Source organism: Oryzias latipes, chromosome 7, assembly GCF_053564925.1.
Source record: "Oryzias latipes strain Hd-rR chromosome 7, Olatipes_Hd-rR_3.1".
In the NCBI taxonomy this organism is placed as follows: domain Eukaryota; kingdom Metazoa; phylum Chordata; class Actinopteri; order Beloniformes; family Adrianichthyidae; genus Oryzias; species Oryzias latipes.
The window spans coordinates 4,292,654-4,312,852 of record NC_136243.1 but is presented as its reverse complement, the minus strand read 5'-3'; the positions used below and the strand labels follow the sequence as shown (position 1 = coordinate 4,312,852).

Below are 20,199 nucleotides of genomic sequence, written 5' to 3'. Positions count from 1 at the left end.
ACCCGAAGGACGGGGTGAGATCATTTCAGTTTTTCTGTTTCTTTTGACTTTGGGAGGAATTGTTTACGTCGGAGCGCTTACGCGCACACAGGTGGGAGTCGCTAGACGGACAATAGGGAATCATCGTAAACGCGTGCACGGACCTATAATGTAATCGGGAGCGCGATTCATGGAGTGTGACTGGGTTCAATGAAATTATGATGGTTAAAGAACAAATCTTGATTTAATTGGTTGTTCATTTGTTCATTTGTGTTCCATAGTTGTGGTATATTGTGATAGACAGCAGTAATAACCACCGCCACCAATAGGTGGTGCTGTCGGCCTGTATATGCCATGAGGAGTTTGAAAGTAAAGTACATGTAAATGCTCAGGCATCGAAAGCTGTGTCCCTGTCGTCTGTCCTAATTAAGAGACCCGCTGATAGCACCCACGCTAAGGTAACTCGGAGCAACATCATATTAAGTCACAACATGGTGTCAGAAGTGCAAGCTGTCGTGTGAGAGGGAGACTGCAGCCGAGTCACGCAAGTGAGCTAGCTTAAATTAGCATAGTTCACCGTTGCTGAAAGCATGGAGCAGTTCAAACCGCCATCGCCGCTGCTGCTCACCGGCAATCTGTCAGAAACTTGGCGCAGGTGGGAACAAAGATTCCAGTTGTACATGACTGCAACAGGTGCGTTGGAAAAAGATGAAAAGGTTAAAATAGCCATTCTTCTTCACACCATCGGCGAGGAAGCTTTAGAAGTGTACAACACACTTGCTATTACCCCAGCCGGAGACGCACTTACGATGGTGGACATTCTGAAAGCATTCAAAGACTACTGTAGCCCACAAAAGAATGTTGTATTTGAGCGCCATCAGTTCTGGTCACACCCAATGATGTCAGGAATATCAGTGGACAGATATGTCACAGAGCTCCGTCAAAAAAGCAAAAATTGTGAGTTTGGAGCTGATGAGGAAGGCATGATCAGGGATAAATTGGTGTTCAGCATAAATGACACAAGACTGAAAGAGAGACTGCTTCGGGAGTATGACCTCACTCTTCGTAAAGCATTAGAAATATGCAGATCAGCAGAGGTGGCCAAAGCACAGATCCAGGTCATGCAGTCAACACCTGTCACCCACGACACAGCAGTGGATACGTTGAAGAAAGCTCAAGGACACAATAAATCAGCACATGGCAAACACCGAACGAGCAGCAACAAGCAAGTGGTTTGCACCAAATGTGGTAATAAGCACGAGCCTCGACAGTGTCCAGCTTATGGAGCAACGTGTCACAAGTGCGGAAAAAATAATCACTTTTCCAAGGTATGCAGAACAAATGCAGAGAAAAAAGGCTACTTCAAGAAAAACATGAACAACATTGAGACTGAAGTTGACTCATTGTACATAGGCATGGTGCGGAGTGATGATGGTGACATAGATGGTAGTTGGAATGAAACTGTGAACATTGAAGGCATGCAAGTTACTTTCAAACTTGACACAGGTGCGGATGCAAATGTACTGCCCAAGTCAGTTTATGCAAAGCTAACTGGTGCTCCTCAATTACAGCCCACAAAGACTGTCCTCATAGCTTTTGGTGGAACCCGCATACACCCAGATGGTGTAGTTTCTCTTGAATGTGAAACAAGGAAATGTAAAGCTGTGTGTGACTTTCTGGTGTCCAGCCATGCAGATAAGTCGATCCTAGGTGGAAAAGCTTGTGAACAGCTGCACCTGGTGAAACGAATTGGGACAATCGCAGCAGCAAAGTCTCCACAGCCAACCAAACCACCAGCAACCAAGGAAGAGCTCATTGAGAAGTACGCAGAGGTCTTCACAGGCTTGGGTGAGTTTCCTGGAGTTCACCACATACACATAGACCCAAACGTCACACCTGTGATTCATGCATGCAGAAATGTTCCACTGTCCATAATGGAGCCACTGAAAAAGACACTGAAAGACTTACAAGACAGAAATGTAATAAAGCCAGTCAAGGAGCCCACAGATTGGGTAAATAGTCTGGTTGCAACACAGAAAAAGAATGGAACACTAAGGGTGTGTTTGGACCCTTGTGACCTTAACCAGGCAGTAAAACGCCAGCACTATTCTATCCCCACACATGAGGATGTTCGTAGTAAACTGGCAGGAAAATCAATCTTCACCATTCTGGATGAAAAAGATGGTTACTGGCAGATCAAACTGGACGAGCCATCTTCTAAGCTCTGCACCTTTAACACACCTTGGGGCCGGTTTCGTTTCCTCCGGCTCCCATTTGGCATTAAGTCTGCCAGTGAGGTTTTTCAACAAAAGAACTGTGAGACTTTTGGTGACATCCCTGGTGTATTTATCATCGCAGATGACATGATCATAGCAGCAACTTCAGAGCGCGAGCATGATGAAATACTGCAAAAGGTAATGGAGAGAGCGAAAACAGCAAATGTGAAGTTTAACAAGGACAAAATTCAATTCAAAGTAGACACAGTGAAATACATGGGTCACATCATAACTGCAGCAGGCCAGAAAGCAGACGACACAAAGATTAAAGCCATTATTGACATGCCAACTCCAGAGGATAAACAAAGTCTCCAGCGTCTTCTGGGAATGGTAAAATTCTTGGCACAGTACATCCCAAATGAAGCGTCGGTTACTGCACCTTTGAGGCAGTTACTAAAGAAGGACACTGTGTGGCAGTGGCAACCACACCACACAGCTGCGTTAAGCGCACTGAAGACGGCGCTAACTCAAGCTCCAGTTCTGAGATTCTATGACCAAACTAAATCCTTGACTCTACAAGCAGACTCTTCAAAAGATGGACTGGGTGCGTGCCTGCTACAGGATGGACAACCTGTATGTTATGCGTCACGAGCACTCACGGACACAGAAAAGAGATACGCCCAAATTGAAAAAGAGCTGCTTGCCATTGTGTTTGCTACCAAAAGATTCCACCAGTATGTCTATGGAAGACCAGTGACTGTGCAGTCTGATCACAAGCCTCTTGAAGCGATCATGCGCAAACCGCTGTCCAAAGCACCAGCCAGATTGCAAGGAATGCTGTTACAGCTGCAAAGGTATGAACTCACTGTCACATACACGCCCGGCAAACACATGTTCATAGCCGATGCCCTCTCTCGTGCTACAGCAACCAGTGACAATGACTCCACAAGTGAAAATGGCTGTGATGAGAGAGTTGTGTATGCATTAGAGGCTACAGAGGCACTGAGTGAAGACACACTCAATAGACTGAGAACAGCAGTTGCAACAGACAGTGAACTACAAGCTGTGTGTGAAAAACACATTCATGGGTGGCCAGCTAAACGTAAAAGTTTAGATAGAGCACTATATTGCTATTGGCCCATGCGACACAACATCAGCATTCACAAAGGCATAGTCATGGTAGGAGACAAGATCGTGATACCACAGAACTTCCGACAAACTATCCTGGAAAAACTGCACATGGCTCATCAAGGTATACAGCGCACGAAAGCTAAAGCAAGAAAAGTGCTATACTGGCCTGGTATGTCCAGTGATATAGAGACTATGATTCAAAAATGTGAACAGTGCCAGCAAATGCAACCAAAGAATCAGGCGGAGCCACTTGTTCCACACATGATTCCGGAGCTGCCGTGGATGAAAATTGGAGCAGATATTTTCGAGCTGGAGGGTCAGCCGTATCTGCTGTTAATTGATTACCTGACCAAATACCCAGAGGTTCTAAACTTACCAGACAAAACAGCTTACTCTGTCATTCAAAAGATGAAGTCAGTGTTTGCAAGACACGGGATTCCCAAAGAAATAGTGAGCGACCATGTCCCATTTGCCAGCTATGAGATGAAATCATTCGCAGATGCTTGGGAGATTAAGCTCACTCATTCCAGCCCTGGTTTTCCCTCTTCAAATGGAATGGCGGAGCGAGCCATTAAGACTGTCAAACATGCACTAAAGAAAGCAATCCAGACCGGCACTGATCCACATCTAGTGATGTTATCACTGAGAAACACTCCAGTTACTGGATTGAACTTGTCACCCGCACAAATGTTGATGGGACGAGTCCTGCGCAGCACCCTGCCATGTTCTAGTAATGTGTTGAGACAGTCAACTCCACAAAACGTGCCAGAAAAACTACGAGACATGCAATCAAAGCAAAAGTTGCACTTTGACAAGCGTGCAAGACCACTACCTGTTCTATCTCCTGGTGACACTGTGCATATGCAAACCCGCCGCGGTTGGGAGCCAGCAGTCATCGTTCATCAAAGAGAGGAACCACGCTCCTACACCGTGCGAACACCATCAGGTAATACTCTCAGGAGGAACAGAAGGCATCTGAGGAAAACACACTCGAGTTTGTTTAAGGACACAACTCTGAATTTGGACTCGGATGGACTATTCTCTCAAAACCCAGAGTCAGTTGATCCACCAGCATGTGATTCCCCACAGAAATCATCTTCAGAGAGTATGGAAAACACAGCACCGTACTTCACACGCAGTGGTCGAGCAGTCATACGTCCTGCCAGATACAGAGACTAGTTAATGTGACAGTTTTGTGTTCATACTGTTGCTTTGATTTGTTTAATGGTTACGTAAAAGAAAAGAGTATGTTCATTTTGAAACATTGTAAGAAATAAGTTAAATGTTTGTATGTCGAAGTTTCAGACTACTGCACTAAGATGCACATTGTTAAATGTAAGGTTGTTTACAATCTGAATTTGCCTAGCCATTACGTTAAGAGCATAAGACCGTCTAATGTTCAAATTATTTAGAGGGTGCTTTTGTGTTTAAACAACTGTTGAAGATGTTATGACTAACATGTCTTGGGAAAAGAGGGATGTGGTATATTGTGATAGACAGCAGTAATAACCACCGCCACCAATAGGTGGTGCTGTCGGCCTGTATATGCCATGAGGAGTTTGAAAGTAAAGTACATGTAAATGCTCAGGCATCGAAAGCTGTGTCCCTGTCGTCTGTCCTAATTAAGAGACCCGCTGATAGCACCCACGCTAAGGTAACTCGGAGCAACATCATATTAAGTCACAACAATAGTCAACCCACGACAATAATCTTAAGACTCTAAATGAACTGTAGAGTGTTACATATGGTGGCCAGTATGGGGATTAGTTTATCCTTTTTGTAATTTGTTTTCGTGGGTGTGTGGGGTGATTTGTGTATGTATTACTTCTATAATTTCTAAAAAGTTACTGAGACACAAAGCAACAGAAATGGCTGAGGCTGAAACAGATTTAGATTTCACAGCTGGGCCATTTGTTACCCGCAGACAAACTTCAGACGGAGGATTATCATCATTACTAAGTACCTTATACCTGCATAGCAGTGAGGATGACGGGTCCGTACAGGGGAATAATGAGGATGATGAAGTGGATGCTGTGAATGATGATGCTGGGGTTGAAGTTGCTGAGACAGAAGAAGCTCATACACAAGAACAAAACTGTCAAACGGAGAATGACAATCTAGCTCAGGAGGTGGCAGCACTAAAAGAGCACGTGAAGGAATTAGAAGAAACTTTCAGAGCATCTGTCACAAGCTCTCTTAACCGAGAAAGTAATTTCAGGGAGTATGTGGACATCAGCTTTGCTAAGCTAGAAAAAACTTTAATGTCCAGCATAGAAAAACTAGAGAAGGATGTGGTGAACTGTTTATTGCGAAGGGATGAGAAATGGCAGAACCAACAAAAGAAATTTAGGACTGTTAGTACCCCTCTACCTCGGCGAACAGTAGCCATATCCACCGAAACAGATTACACTGTGACACCCACACCCTGTCATTCACACCAAATAAGTCAGTCTGGTGCAACCTCCTTTTACTCCAAACCTCCTGTTCGGTTGGATTTTCCCACGTTCGGTGGTCCGCAGACCTCGGATGCGCTGAATTTCATTGAACAGTGTGAAAACTATCTTGACCTTAGACCCTTATCAAATCATGAGCTGTTAGGAGCCCTGTCTGCGGTTCTGAAGGGACCTGCTTTAAGCTGGTGGAAAGCCACTAAACCTGTTGTGCATGATTGGTTAACATTCAAGGAGGCTTTTTTATCTGCTTTTCTGCCAACTGATTATTTAAGTGAAGTGGAAGAGCAATTAAGAACAACTGTGCAGAGGCCGGAGCAATGTTTACGTGACTTTGCCTATGACTATAGGGCTTTGTGTCTGAAGTGGAAACGAGACATGACAGAGGAAGAAATAGTTCGGCGGATACTTAATAACATCAACCCCAAGGTGGCCGGCTGTCTGCGTGGCACCGTTTCATCGGTAGCCCAGCTGGTGAAAATAGGTTCAATGGTGGAGAAGGACTGTTCAGGAGCTAAAGAGTACTGGCAGAAGGTGCATGCTGGTGCTGATAGACCACCCAAAAGACAAACTGACCGGAAAATGATGCCAAAGGGAGCAATAGGGGTCACAGTGGGAAAACAGAACCCACAGAAAGGTAGTGAGCCTAAACTTTTAATGATCCCAATCACCATACGGGGGGTGAAAGTTGAGGCTGTAGTGGACACTGGGAGCACGTTTACATTGATGAGGAATGGTTTATGGAGAGAATTAGCTCGGAACGAAGAAAGCATTCAACCTGCTGAAAGACAATGGTTTGTCATGGCGGATGGAACAGTGCATCAAGCCCTTGGTAAAAAGACCATTTGTTTGGAAGGACAAGTGGGACAGTGGCCATTGTCTGTCCATATAATGGAAGATGTACACCTTGCCTTTCCTTTAATCCTGGGTTTGGATTTTCTTTCAAGATCCGGAGCCATTCTCAACTTGGCTAAGAATTCATACGGCTTAAGATCTGACCAAGGTTATGTGTATCACGAGTTCGGTTCGCCAATGCAGGTGCAGTCCAGAGATCATTACTCAGCCAACCCCTCTTTACCATCAGTTCAGCTTTATTATGCTGTTCAGCCCGGAAAACTTCCTCCGTGTTGGGCAGCCACCACCACGCTGGACCCTGTGACCTGTGACACAGATTTTCCTGAGTTGCTTGGAACCCTGATTGATGATTGGCCTACAGTCACATCAGGGGTTTTAGGGAAGACCAATGTGGAAAAACACACTATTTTCTTAAAGGATGATGTACCAGTCAGAAGTAGAGCTTACAGAATTTCTCCTTTGAAGAAGAAAGTGATCGAGGAACATGTAGAAAAAATGCTGCAAGAAAACATCATAGAGCCATCGCAGTCGGCCTGGTCATCTCCTGTAGTCCTAGTGAACAAGCCTGATGGATCCTACCGGTTTTGTGTGGATTACAGGAAGATCAATGCCAAGACCCTGCCTGACGCATATCCTATGCCACTTGTTCATGACATCTTGGAGTCACTGGAAGGCGCCTCCTGGTTTAGCTCCTTAGACCTTCAGGCAGGTTATTGGCAGGTAGAGATGAACGAACGTAGTAAACCAGTCACTGCTTTTACAACACACCTGGGACTTTTCCAATTCAAATGCATGCCTTTCGGATTGCGGAACGCAGCAGCAACATTTCAAAGGTTGATGGAGAAAGTTTTAGGACAATTGAGAGGACGGATATGTTTTGTATACATTGACGACATCATTGTGTATTCAAAGACAAAAGCAGACCATCAGAAAGATTTGGCCACTGTATTTCAAAAGCTGCAGGCTGCCAATCTTAATTTGAATATGAAGAAGTGCCATTTTTTTAAAAGGCAGTTAAGGTTTCTGGGTCACCTTGTGTCAGAGAAAGGTGTGGAGATTGACCCAGACAAGACCCAAGCAGTAAGCAATTTCCCTGCTCCCAAAGACCTAAAATCCCTCCAACGATTCTTAGGTTTAGTTGGATGGTACCACAAGTTCATACCCCACTTTGCAGATATAGCCGCTCCTTTGCATAATTTAAAAAAAAAAGGGGTTGAGTGGAGATGGACTGAGGAATGCCAAGTCAGGATGGATATGTTGAAAAAAGCTTTAAAAAGCCCTCCTGTATTAATTCAACCTAACCCAGTGCTTCCTTTCCAAGTTCACACAGATGCTAGTGAGGTGGGTCTCGGAGCAGTTCTGACCCAAGAAACTGGAAAAGGTGAGGGAGTCATCGCTTATGCTTCCAGACTGCTTAATGGGCCAGAAAAGAACTATTCCACCACCGAGAAGGAGTGCTTGGCTGTAGTTTGGGCAGTGGAGAAATGGCGACACTACCTAGAAGGTCAGGAGTTTCTCATTTATACAGACCATGCAGCATTATCATGGGCATTCAATTGTCCAAAGTCATCTTCCCGGTTGACGCGCTGGACCTTACGTTTACAGCAGTTCAACTTTAAAGTGCTCTACAGGAAGGGATGTCTCAATCAGGTTCCTGACGCATTATCAAGGGTTTGGGAACCAGAGGTGGAAACCATGGGTTCTAACAACCTACCACAGACCTGTGAACATTATGAAAACAGGTCTGCTCCATGTTTAAAGATCTCTAGGAAGAGTTCCACCGACTTACCAACAACCTTAGCAGAGATAGCCGAGGCCCAGGCCAAGGACTCAACAGTGAACGAGCTATGTCAGTCTCAGTTAGGGAACCCTCCTGCCGATCGTATCAGTTTTATTAAACATCAAGGGGTCGTGTATCGTCGGGTTCCTCTGAGAGACCAAGGAACAAAATTCCAGTTAGTGGTTCCTAAATTGCTAATCTCAGATTTCCTGAAATATTTCCACGATAACCCTCTAGGAGGTCATCTGGGACAACTAAAAACATTGTTGCGGGTTTTGGAGGTAGCCTGGTGGCCTAATGTGCGTAAAGATGTATGGGATCATACAAAAAACTGTGAGGTGTGTCAAAGAACCAAAGCAGATAACCGAAAACCATCAGGTTTATTACAAAACACCTCTGTGTCTCTGCCGGGAGAGATGTTGGGAATTGATATCATGGGACCTTTCCCAAGGAGCAAGAAATCGAACACCGTTCTTGTAGTGGTCGTTGACTATTATACAAAATGGGTGGAAATGTTTCCCCTCAAAGATGGCAAAACACCCCGGGTTGTAAAAGTCCTACGGGAAGAAATATTTACTCGTTGGGGGGTACCAAAATACTTGGTGTCGGACAGGGGTCCTCAATTTACCAGTCATCTGTTGAACGAACTCTGTAACAACTGGGGAGTCGTACAGAAATTAACCACCAGCTACCATCCTCAAACAAATCTGACAGAACGTTTCAACCGAACCATAAAGACCATGATTTCCTCCTTTATCGGCCAGCAACACAACACCTGGGACCAATGGATCCCTGAGTTCCGCTTTGCCATAAACACCGCTCAACAGGAAACAACAGGGAAAACCCCTGCAGAGTTAGCCTTAGGACGAAACATACTTGGCCCACTGCAGCGGTTAATTCACAAACCTCCATCACCTGAACAGTTGGGGTCGTACAACCTGGTATAACGGCAACGTAAAATGGCAGAGGAGGTCAAACGGAGAGTGGGGTTGCATCAGGCTAGACAAGCTAGGTACTATAACCAACGGAGGAAAGATGCGCACTTTCTCCCGGGTAACCTAGTCTGGGTCCGAACACATCCACTTTCCAAAGCCACTGATAAGTTCACAGCAAAGCTTGCGCCTAGATGGGAAGGGCCAGCAAAAGTACTACAAAGATTAGGGCCTGTTAATTACAGGGTTGGTTGGGGTGACCCACAGAAGGAAGATACCGTCCATGTGGTTAATTTAAAGACCCATCATGGGTTAAGTCCTTAGAAGCCTCCGGCTGGAGGGGGGGACTATGTGACAAAGCCACATAAATGTATCATGTTTTCTGTATTTTACACCCTATGAGGTGAAGAGGTCCTATGTTTTCCTTTTATTTTAGTGAATGTGTGTATTTTGGGTATTTGTGTACCGGGGATGCCGCTGACGTCACTCCTCACAGCTGATGCGATCAGCTGGGGTGCGTTAACACCCGGCATGGCTTCCGGGTTAAAAAGGGACAGACAAGGTGGGCTGAAAGCCGAAGGAGAGTTCAAACTCTGACAAGACGGAAAGGGAGACTAAGAGGGCCCTTCCAACAGCAAGCACGCACGGAATACCCCGGAAACCGACCATCGGGAGTCACAGAGGAGGATCTGACGTGGACCTTTCCAACTTCTGCCGCTGGGATTATTATTAATTTCTTTTGGGGAAGGACGTGGCTGGAAAGTGACCATGAGAAAAATGAGACTCCCTGACGTTAACCCGAAGGACGGGGTGAGATCATTTCAGTTTTTCTGTTTCTTTTAACTTTGGGAGGAATTGTTTACGTCGGAGCGCTTACGCGCACACAGGTGGGAGTCGCTAGACGGACAATAGGGAATCATCGTAAACGCGTGCACGGACCTATAATGTAATCGGGAGCGCGATTCATGGAGTGTGACTGGGTTCAATGAAATTATGATGGTTAAAGAACAAATCTTGATTTAATTGGTTGTTCATTTGTTCATTTGTGTTCCATAGTCAACCCACGACAATAATCTTAAGACTCTAAATGAACTGTAGAGTGTTACATATTTACCGGTAAGTGTCAAAACGATTACATTCTTTGTTTTTCACTTAAACTCATGGATGACACTGTGTCTCTGGGTTATTTGGATCACTGGCATCAATCTCAGACACTGGTGATAATTAGTTTACCTGGGGGTTATTCCAGGAAGCATGTTTAAACTAGCCTGACTTTAAGCCTGAACTCTGGCTGAAATCCGCCTGAACTTGCTTACTCTGGGTATGTCGGTTCCAAAAGACCGGATATGAGTTGGCGTAATTACGCTCGACTTGGTAACCCTGGGTTAATGCACGGTACATAAAGGCATTCTCAATGGATCGCCGATTTCTGGAGTCACCATGGAAACGCGTGGAGAAAAAAAAGAGAGCGCTATACTTCAGTGAGACGGAGTCTGAGATTTTAATGACGGCGTATGAAGATTATACGTCCATCAAAAAAGTAATACGGCTGCATCATCAAAAGAAAGAGTTTCTGCTTGTAGTAGAAGAACAGACAAAGTAAACGCACGAGTTTCTGATCTTATTTCCATTGTGACGCATAGATATATAACTTACACAACTGAAATTAATTCAATTAATGACAAGTAATTGAGTTTATTCAACCTAATTTCTTACGTCGATCCAACACAATACTTTTTACAACTCGAATTTACATATTTATCTAACTAAATTTTACTCCAATTCAATTAAAATTTTTCCATTTTAATTTATTGTAATTCTTGAACTCTCATATGTCTAAACTTGAGCCTGCAGATATTGTCATTTCTATAACAATAAAATGAATTACACAATACAGATAGTATCATCTAACCATTTACCATCTCTCTGAATTCATCATTACACCACTACACAGTAGGGTGCTATATAAACTCATCATCCTCTCCCTCCCTCATGGTGCAGAAAGAATTAAACATAACTGGACAAATAACTCGGCAAAACACAGTAAAACAACTAAAAACATTTGGTCAAAAACCCACACTTAAACCCAAATCCGCCCAGACAGGCAAAGGGAATGGTATCCCACAATTCCTTGCGGTGTCGATATAACAGCAGCACCACAGTTACACCTACTTGATTGAATTAATTTAAATGAAAGTAAAATAACTGTCTGAAAACTACGTGTTATTTTTAAGCTGACTTAACTAAAAAAATGATTTATCTTAACTGAAGCAAATAATTAAGTTAGTTCACTGTAAAAGGTTTATCTTTCCAACATCCATATGTGGTCTTATCACCCTCTCATGGTGGAAAAAGTATTATCTGAGCTTCTTCATCCACTAAATCATCTTCAAATGGACACGCCATGCTGCTTCACCTCTCTGAAAACAAACTAACCTTCAACTAAACCTGCTCCAGACCAGGTTATGTTCAGAGCATGAGTTGCTATGGCAACTTGACCTACCCTGAAACATACCTCCATTTCTGGAACCGAAAGCTGAGGTTATCAACTTCCTTAGCCTCAAACTTACCGTGGGAGCTAGCATAACCTGCTTTCTGGAACTCCCCCCAGGTGAGTTCAATTAAAAGAAAAACTACTAGAGAAGGATGCTCCACATTATTAAGCAGACCAATATTTTCTAGCAATATGGGGGGAAAAAAAGATCTCTCTGCTGAAAAGTCTGAAATTGTTAAATACCTTGGACTAGGTATGAAAACCTTAGATATTTCAGGAAAACTTGAGTGTGATCATCGTACTATTAAGTAGGGATGGGAATAGAAGCCTCATGAAGCTTTCCAAGGGGTTCATGTAATTGTGCCGGAAAAATGAACCAACCATTCAGGGCTTTGAAACCACACAGAACAGCGGTATCTGGTGGAGGACTGGACGTATATCATCTGCTAACACATATACTAAGCTCCTTGTAACACTTCACTGTGGAAATGATGAAAAAACGTAAACAAAACAATGTTGTTAATGATGATTAAAAAACAATGTAAAACAACCAACGAGTTATGTTTTCTGTGAGAAGTGCTTGACACAGCAAAACACACATACATGAAGAAAATAAAGGCCAAGCAACTAAAAAATAAGTAAAACACTGGTCTTGACCCTGGACCTCTGAGTGCAGACGCCGTGACTTTTCCACTGAGCTGTCTCTAATGTGACAGTGGCATCTCGCCATCATAAATTCATAAAAGTATTTTCCTTATAAATAACGTTCATAGTGAATTGTCTTATTAGGAGAAAGCGAGTTGAAACGATCCTGAGACAATGTCTCAGGACATTAGATCCTGAGCCACAGTTCGTTTTTTACCAGGAGTCATGGTAAAGTGCAGTGAACTGACACTGATTCCAATTCAGGGGAAACAACAGAACTGGTCAGGAAACGTTCAGGATTCATTTGTATTTACAGAGAATAACACCCCACTGTTCAAACACAACTAGTGACATCTGAACCGTGGTTTGACTGATGCATTTGGCGCTTTGTACGTCATCAACCACGTGATCTGCACTAGTTGACACACGCCCCAAAACATTGTGCAGAAAACCACTCTGCTTCATGAAGGTGAACTGAGCGCCGGAGCGTCCGTGTCAAACGGGCCGTCCCTACTATGAAGGTATTTGTGGTTGATTCAGAGCACACACAGGTTGGTGCAGATGAAGGCAGAATAAGGAAGGTTTCTGACAGACAAACACGTTGGATTAAGAGAGCAGCTGCTAAACTACCATTACAAAGCAGCACAAAGCAACACATTTGAAGCTGCTGGTGTCTCTGGAGTCCCACCAACATCAAGGTGTAGGATCCTCCAGAGGCTTGCAGTTCTATGTAAACCTTGTATTCAGGCCCCCCCATAAACAACACTCACATGCAGGAACAGACATACATTTTCAAACAGTCTTGTTCACTGATGAGCGCCGTGCAACCCTGCATGGTCCAGATGGAGGGAGTAGTGGGTGGATGGCAAAAGGAAGAACAGTGTTTTCTGTGACAAAGTCATCTTCATGCATGACATTGCTCCATCTCATGCTGCAAGGAATACCTCTGCATCATGAGCTGCTATGGGCATAAAAGGAGATTAACTGAGGCTCCCATCCTCCCATGACCTCAACCCTATTGAGAACCTCTGGAACATCCTAAAGCAAAATATCTCTGGGGCTGGGGGGCAGTTCACATCCAAACAGCAGTTCTGGGAGGCTATTCTGACATCCTGCAAAGAAATTCAAGCAGAAAACCTCACAACACTCACAAGTTCAATGGATGAAAGAAATGTGAAGCTGCTACACAAGAAGGGGTCCCATGTTCAAATGGAAGTTGACCTGTTAAGATGTTTTTGATTGGAATAGCTTTTGATTTGAGTAAACATGACCTCCGAATGCAGCAAATTCAACAAATGACCACTTTTAGGCCTGTAGGATCTATCGAATGTTGTGGAACTTTGTTGTGTGTAATAATGTGGAACAATGACTTTTTCAAAAATAAAAACCTCTTTAAAAAAATCAAAGTAAAATATGATTTGCAGAATAATTTGGAACACACTGTAATGAGCAATAAACTCACTGATGTTTGGCACATTTAAATGATGGAATATTATGCAGACAAGGCTTTGTGTTTTGTTGCTTACATCTTTGTTCCCGAGGTAAAAGACAAACTGACTGGTGGCGTCTTCGGCCCGCCTGGCCCGAGCTGCATCTGGCAGGGTGATGTATAACTTCAAGGAGGTGTAAGCAGCCAGGTCCGCCAGGTTGGAGGGGTTTCGAACCAGAACGGCAGAGGAACCATTAAATTTCATGGGCACTGTTATCTGCACATTGGACAACAGAAGCGATGAGGGTTCACTCATTGATGGACAGCAGGGTGGGTTTTAAAGTGTCCATTAAAGGGCAGGACGGTTGTACCTTGCTGGCAGCGTTGCGTGCCTCTTGGATGAGCTGCCGGATGCGGCTGATGCTCTCAGAGATGTTGGGCATTTGGGCCGAGTGATTCTGCAGCTCATCCAGCTTTCTCAGGAGGGTGGGGATGGCTTCATCCAGCTTTTGCACTACAGAGATTACAAAAGTGCCTTTTTTTTCTTTCTGCAGTTCAATCTGTTTAACTTATACATGTAAAAAAGGTAAAAAATAACAAAGTTTCTCCTCCTCATCCTTTGTACAGAAGCTGGATCTTCCTTGTGTTAGCTGCATTCAGGTCCTTAGAAATCGTTTTGTTATTTTAGTTTGTACTTGTCTTCTGTACTACAGACAGACAGCACAGTCAATGGCTACATAGGTGCACATTTTGGTAAAAAAAAAATGAAAGGGCATAGTGTTTTAGAATTTAGACCCCAAAGGGAACTGGATTATTCAACCTTTCCTGCATCAACACCAGCTCTAAAACCCACTTTAAGAACAATCCAACTGTTTTTAAAAATGTTATTAGAGCAATATTATGAGACATGTCTGTGATAACTGCATGAAAATGTCTATTGGAGCAATAAAGACTACTGTCATATTTGTGCACAGTTACTTCTAAAAATAAGGTGGACTTAGAGAAAAAAGAAAGGACAAAAGAGTTAAATGCGCCATAAAGATGCAGACACGCCAGAAAGCTTAAGGCCTGTGACTTCAGCTGTGAGGATCCATGACCTCAGGCTTGGATTGGAACCTGGTTCTGGTTTCTGGATTCCTTTTGTGTCTGCATTGCTGTGGTCCATCTAGTTTGTAGTGGTTACAATTGTTTCTAGATTGTTAAACATTCCCTCTGTTTTATTTTGGCTCTTCAAGTTTGTGTCTTAGTCATCTTTGCAGTTTTTTAATACCAACATTTAGATTCTCCAAATATCTTCAACCTTTTTACAAGTTCAACACATTTCAGGTAAAAAGATCATTCCCTGAATAACCTGTGTATGGTGTTAGAGCAGCAGTTGTATTGCTGTTTGTGTGTTCTGATCCCACTTTGACTATTGGCATTAGCAGCAGAGATGTCATGACGCTGTACACTCCTTTTGGCACCAGCTCTAAACACTGCTCCCTTCAAACACAGCTGCCGTTCTGTTGAGTGCTGCGAGTCGTCTTTCGGCAGACTCTCCAGGGGAGGGTCAATAAAGACTCACCAACTCTGACGTTGAAGGAAAATTCACGTAGGAGTTTCAGCTACTGGAAAGAGTCACAACACCATCACACTACTCCTGTCCTTCAGTACACTTCCAATGCGTGATGGAGAACGTTTGGCTCTTTAACTTTAAACTGTGGAACCAGGAAGCAGGAACAGCACCGTCCTACAGGAACTCCCCATCAGGTGCACTATTTTATAAGACATTTAAACCTCTGACATGGGTGTTCCAGTCTGCAGGAGGTCTGCCTGGTCTGGATACAGAAGCGTACCCTAAACTCTGGATTCTCTGTAACAAATGGTTTATTTTGACCCAGACAGACCCAGCCAGCCAGCCAGCCAGCCAGACAGACAGACAGACAGACAGACAGACAGACAGACAGACAGACAGACAGACAGACAGACAGACAGACCCAGCCAGCCAGACAGACAGACAGACAGACAGACAGACAGACAGACAGACAGACAGACAGACAGACAGACCCAGCCAGCCAGACAGACAGACAGACAGAATCCAGACTGTTCTCTTACCCGTGTTGTTGGCGTCTATCAGGGCGTTTTTGATTTCCTCATTGGTGACGTTGGTGTCTCCGTATGTTTGCTGCCACTCATCCAGCTGCTTTTTAATGGGTTGCAGAGCCAAGTTGACCTGGGTTGCAGAGCTGTTTGCCAAACCTGCCACCCGCTTCACTTCATCTATCTCCTCAGTCAAATCTATTAATGGAGAACATGAAAACCTAACGATTCAAGTTGTAAAAACATGTGAACTGAATGGCACAGGCTAGCAGGAACTCTTATTCCCACTCTATCATTTTATCTCTACTGTATATTGGATCAAACTGGTCATTCAGGCAGAAAGAAACTACTGTTTGGCAAATATCTTAAGTATGTACTTGAGCTCATGCTTAGGTTCTTCTGCACCGCTTCCAAATCCTTCATCATCTCAGCTTGTTTGGCTTTGAACATCTCCAGGCTCTTTCGAGCCTCTTCCAGCTGTGGGTTCAGGGCTGCAGCACAAAGACAAGTTGAATTCCTCAGGAGGAAACCACTGTTGGGGAAGATTCTCAGTAATCAAGGTCACATTATTGCAGGATTCAGCTGCACGTTAGTTAAAAGGTTGTTTGATCAGCCTTTTAAAGAAGACAAGAACATTTGGAGAAAACGGCTTCGCTTCTGCAATATTTCAGGCATAGAGGATCTGAAGACAGGAGAAGATGAAAAGAAAAGTTTACTGTTGTTCAGGTTGTCCTCCAGCTTCTGCGCCTCATCATTCAGCTCTGTACTTTTGTTGGCTAGAGATTTAGCCACCACACTGAGGTCCAGGTTTTTTATGTTCTAATAGCACCAAGAAAACAACATTTTTAAATCACTCAGTCGCATTTGTTTTATTATGGGGGAGAGAAGCAGCTTTGTGGATTTGATACCTCCAAAGTGATGTTGGCGTCCTTCAGCGCCGCCTTAGCAGCCTCCTCTGCCTCCTTCACACGGTTGACAACGTTGTTGTAGATTTTAGTCACATCCGTGATTCCATCCTCCTTGGTTTTTGTGACCAAACTGTAGAAATATCCTCACTGAGTTTGTTCTCTGTCATAAACTTTGCTATCTGTTTACATTCACGATTTTAATACTTGAAACGTGAAAACAATCAGCTACTAACCCCCCGTCATGTTATCATGATAAATCCTAATGGTTCTGTCATCTGCTCATTCATGGATCTGGGATCTGAACCTCTTCCCTCGTCACAGGAGAACGGCACACATGCACGGCGCAACTTTTATATCAAGAAGCATTCGGATGATTGTTTGTGAGCTTTTCCCGCCAAAATGTCTGCAATTCTTAAGGTCCAGTTTGAGCTTTTAGCCAGCTTTCAGTCGACATTTCCCTCAGACATCAGCAGAGCAATATGACAACACACTGTGAAAAAGTCCCACAGCTGCAACAATCTGCAGAGTCAACGCGTCGATGCATCTGCTGCAGCCTCTCTGGAGGTTTGATGCAGCGGCAGGCATTCATGGGAAGCTCGTTCTGTTTGGGTCGTGCCCGTCGTTTCTGCTGCTCAGTCAGTCCATCAAATACTTTTTGCTTTAGGTGTGTAGCTTAAAGACATAAAACCTTCTATATTTTCCAAGTATAGGACACAGATTAGGACTTAATTGGCTTGGAGAACAACATTTCAATGTGTCTGAATCCTAGTGTAGATCATTGGTGTCTCACCTGGACAGGTTCATGGCCAAGGCATTCAGCAGCTCAGCATGTCTCTCCGCCGCCTCCACCAGGGGGATTTTGGAATTACATGAAGAAATATTTTGCACCTTCTCTGCCAGAGGTGATTGAGCGCCATCCAGCTGGGCTGCCAAACGTTCGTACTCCTGACAAGCACAGAGGGAGAAGCACAACCATCAAATGCACCACCTGACTGCTGTTCTGAAACCACAGCGCTTTGCAGCCACATTTAAATCCAAAGTCTGTGGCGATTCGACTTCCAAACCATCAAAGTATCATCAGATACTAGCTTGCATTGCTATTCTTTGCTTTTATCTTACATTATTTGACATTAAAATATTTGAGGATCTCAAAACTGAGGTCCATTCTTTCTAAATCTGACTTTGAGCTGGACATCCATGCTTTCATCTCCTCTTGTTCAGATTCTTGCAACTCTCTTTTTATCTGTCTTAACAAATCTGCTGTGGCCCGTCTCCAGCTTGTCCAGAACGCTGCAGCATGTCTTTTCACAGGAGCCAGCAGAATGGCACACATCACACCAGTTGGATTCTCACTACGATGGCTACCGCGCAAATTTAAAGTTGATGTTAAAATGATTGTTTGAACTTTTACTGGTCTAAAAGGACGTGCTCCCAATTCTATTTCTGACCTGTTGACCCCCTACATCTCCAATCAATGTCTTCGGACCTTCTTAAAGTCCAGAGAACCAAATGTAAAACTCTCCTTTCAAGCTGTAGCCCCTAGACACTGGAATGCCCTGCCAGTAACCCTCCATACGGCTGAATCTGTTGGTACTTTTAAAACACTTAAGACATTTAAATTAGGTACTTTTGCATGTTTTAATCCTTATTGTATTTTACAATAAGGATGGTAAAGCCCCTTGTGGTTTTTACTTGTGAAAATTGCTATAGAAATAAATGTCTTCCTATTCTTCTTCTAAAAACGGTGAAACTAGACTATTCCTATTCCTTCAGGAAAAACATCTCCTTTTCAAGACTTTCAGGCGACAAGCAATTCAAACTCTAACCAAACATTGTGTGGAGCAGAAAGCGTGCCAGGGATGTAGCATATGAAGACATCAGCAAGTACTCAACTGAATACTTTACACAATTAATGCTAGAGTTTGTAGAACTTTTGTAAGACTTCTCATCCTTGCATCAGGTACTTTTGGAAATGCTTCTGCTTGTCCAAATGTGGTCTCACCTCTTTGAGCTCCTCCAGCATGGGTGGTATATTGTTGACCTGAGCCACATCATCTACAGCCATGCTCAGCTGATCCTTCAGCTGGTTCTGCTTCCCCAGCAGGTCTTCAGCGTTCCTCTGACACAAACACAGTCACATGGTTTACAGGGCTTCACCACAGAACGGGTGCACCCCTCTGCACTCCTGTGAACTCACATGGAGGTCTTCCAGTGTCTTCTCGTTGATGTTGTTGAGCTCTGCAGCTCTGGCGGTGTCGTTGACGGCCTTGTTCAGCAAGTCTCTGAGCTCCATCATCTCATTGTGGAAACGGCTGAGGTGGTCTCGGATCGACTGGGACAAATTCTTGTTCTCGTCTTGACGATTCGCCAACTCTTGAATAACACGTTCCAGCACTGAAGGGGCAACAAACGAGAGAGACCAAGGCTCATATCCTATCTCTTTCCTTCTATTCTTGGCTGTCAGAAAGAGGACAGCGTGAGCTGAGTAAGGCCTTACTAGATACAGTTACACACTTGTCTTCAATAAAGCCACATTTGTAGTTCTATATCAGACACACACAAGTACATGCAGACAGGACAGTCCAGTTGTGGATCACACAACAAGAGGTGTCATCACACCACTGATCAATTGAAGGCAGCACAGACTCTTTGTGTGAGTGCAATGGAGGATGTGTTTGAACAAACGTACATTTCTCTGCCTGAGCCTTCTCTCTGTCAGCCAGTTTCTTCTGACCCACACAGGATCTGTCCCTCATGTCCCGCAGCATGGCCTGCACCTCCTTCATCTTCCTCTCCTGGTCCTCACTGTCCTGATCTGGATCCGTTTCATTTAGAGAGCGGTTTGTCATGAGCAGGATTTCTGCGGAAAAGGGAAGCACTGTCAGAGACGACAACAAAACTGGAACATCTACGGCCATTCACAACGGGGATGGTTGAACCGACATCTCATGTTCTCACATGGAGGATCACAGACTCTGCTCTGAACTGTCTGTTCATTGGTTTCAATGACAATCTTACCATTTATGTCCATGCTGATGTTGTTGACAAATGAAAGCAGATCTTCTGCCTGCTGGTGGGTGTTATTGGTGCTGATGTGCAGCCCCTCGACCCGGTCTGTCATCGCCCCCACCTGAGAACACAACAGTGCATCTGTGAAGCAGCTGGGACATTGTTAAAAACCCTTCTGTCCCACGGGGGCCATAGGCCGACAATGCTCTCGTATCAGTGACCCCATGCTTTTCTTTCTTCTTTGACCAACATTATAACAGACAAGCTCCATCTTAGGAAAGTGGATTATAAC

General features: G+C 44.1%; 1 protein-coding gene across 2 annotated transcripts in view; it reads right to left on the bottom strand.

The window, feature by feature from the left end:
* lama5 (laminin, alpha 5) overlaps positions 1-20,199 on the bottom strand; it is a 129,232-nt gene that overhangs the window by 12,327 nt on the left and 96,706 nt on the right. For both annotated transcript variants that reach the window (XM_023957048.2, XM_023957049.2), the window contains exons 51-61: positions 19,917-20,028; positions 19,588-19,758; positions 19,096-19,292; positions 18,901-19,017; positions 17,689-17,843; positions 16,899-17,028; positions 16,707-16,809; positions 16,368-16,481; positions 16,006-16,188; positions 14,283-14,425; positions 14,009-14,188 (exon numbers count right to left, since the gene is read on the bottom strand). In XM_023957048.2, coding sequence (XP_023812816.1) covers positions 14,009-14,188; positions 14,283-14,425; positions 16,006-16,188; positions 16,368-16,481; positions 16,707-16,809; positions 16,899-17,028; positions 17,689-17,843; positions 18,901-19,017; positions 19,096-19,292; positions 19,588-19,758; positions 19,917-20,028 — 1,605 coding nt within the window. The remainder of the gene's footprint in view (positions 1-14,008; positions 14,189-14,282; positions 14,426-16,005; positions 16,189-16,367; positions 16,482-16,706; positions 16,810-16,898; positions 17,029-17,688; positions 17,844-18,900; positions 19,018-19,095; positions 19,293-19,587; positions 19,759-19,916; positions 20,029-20,199) is intronic.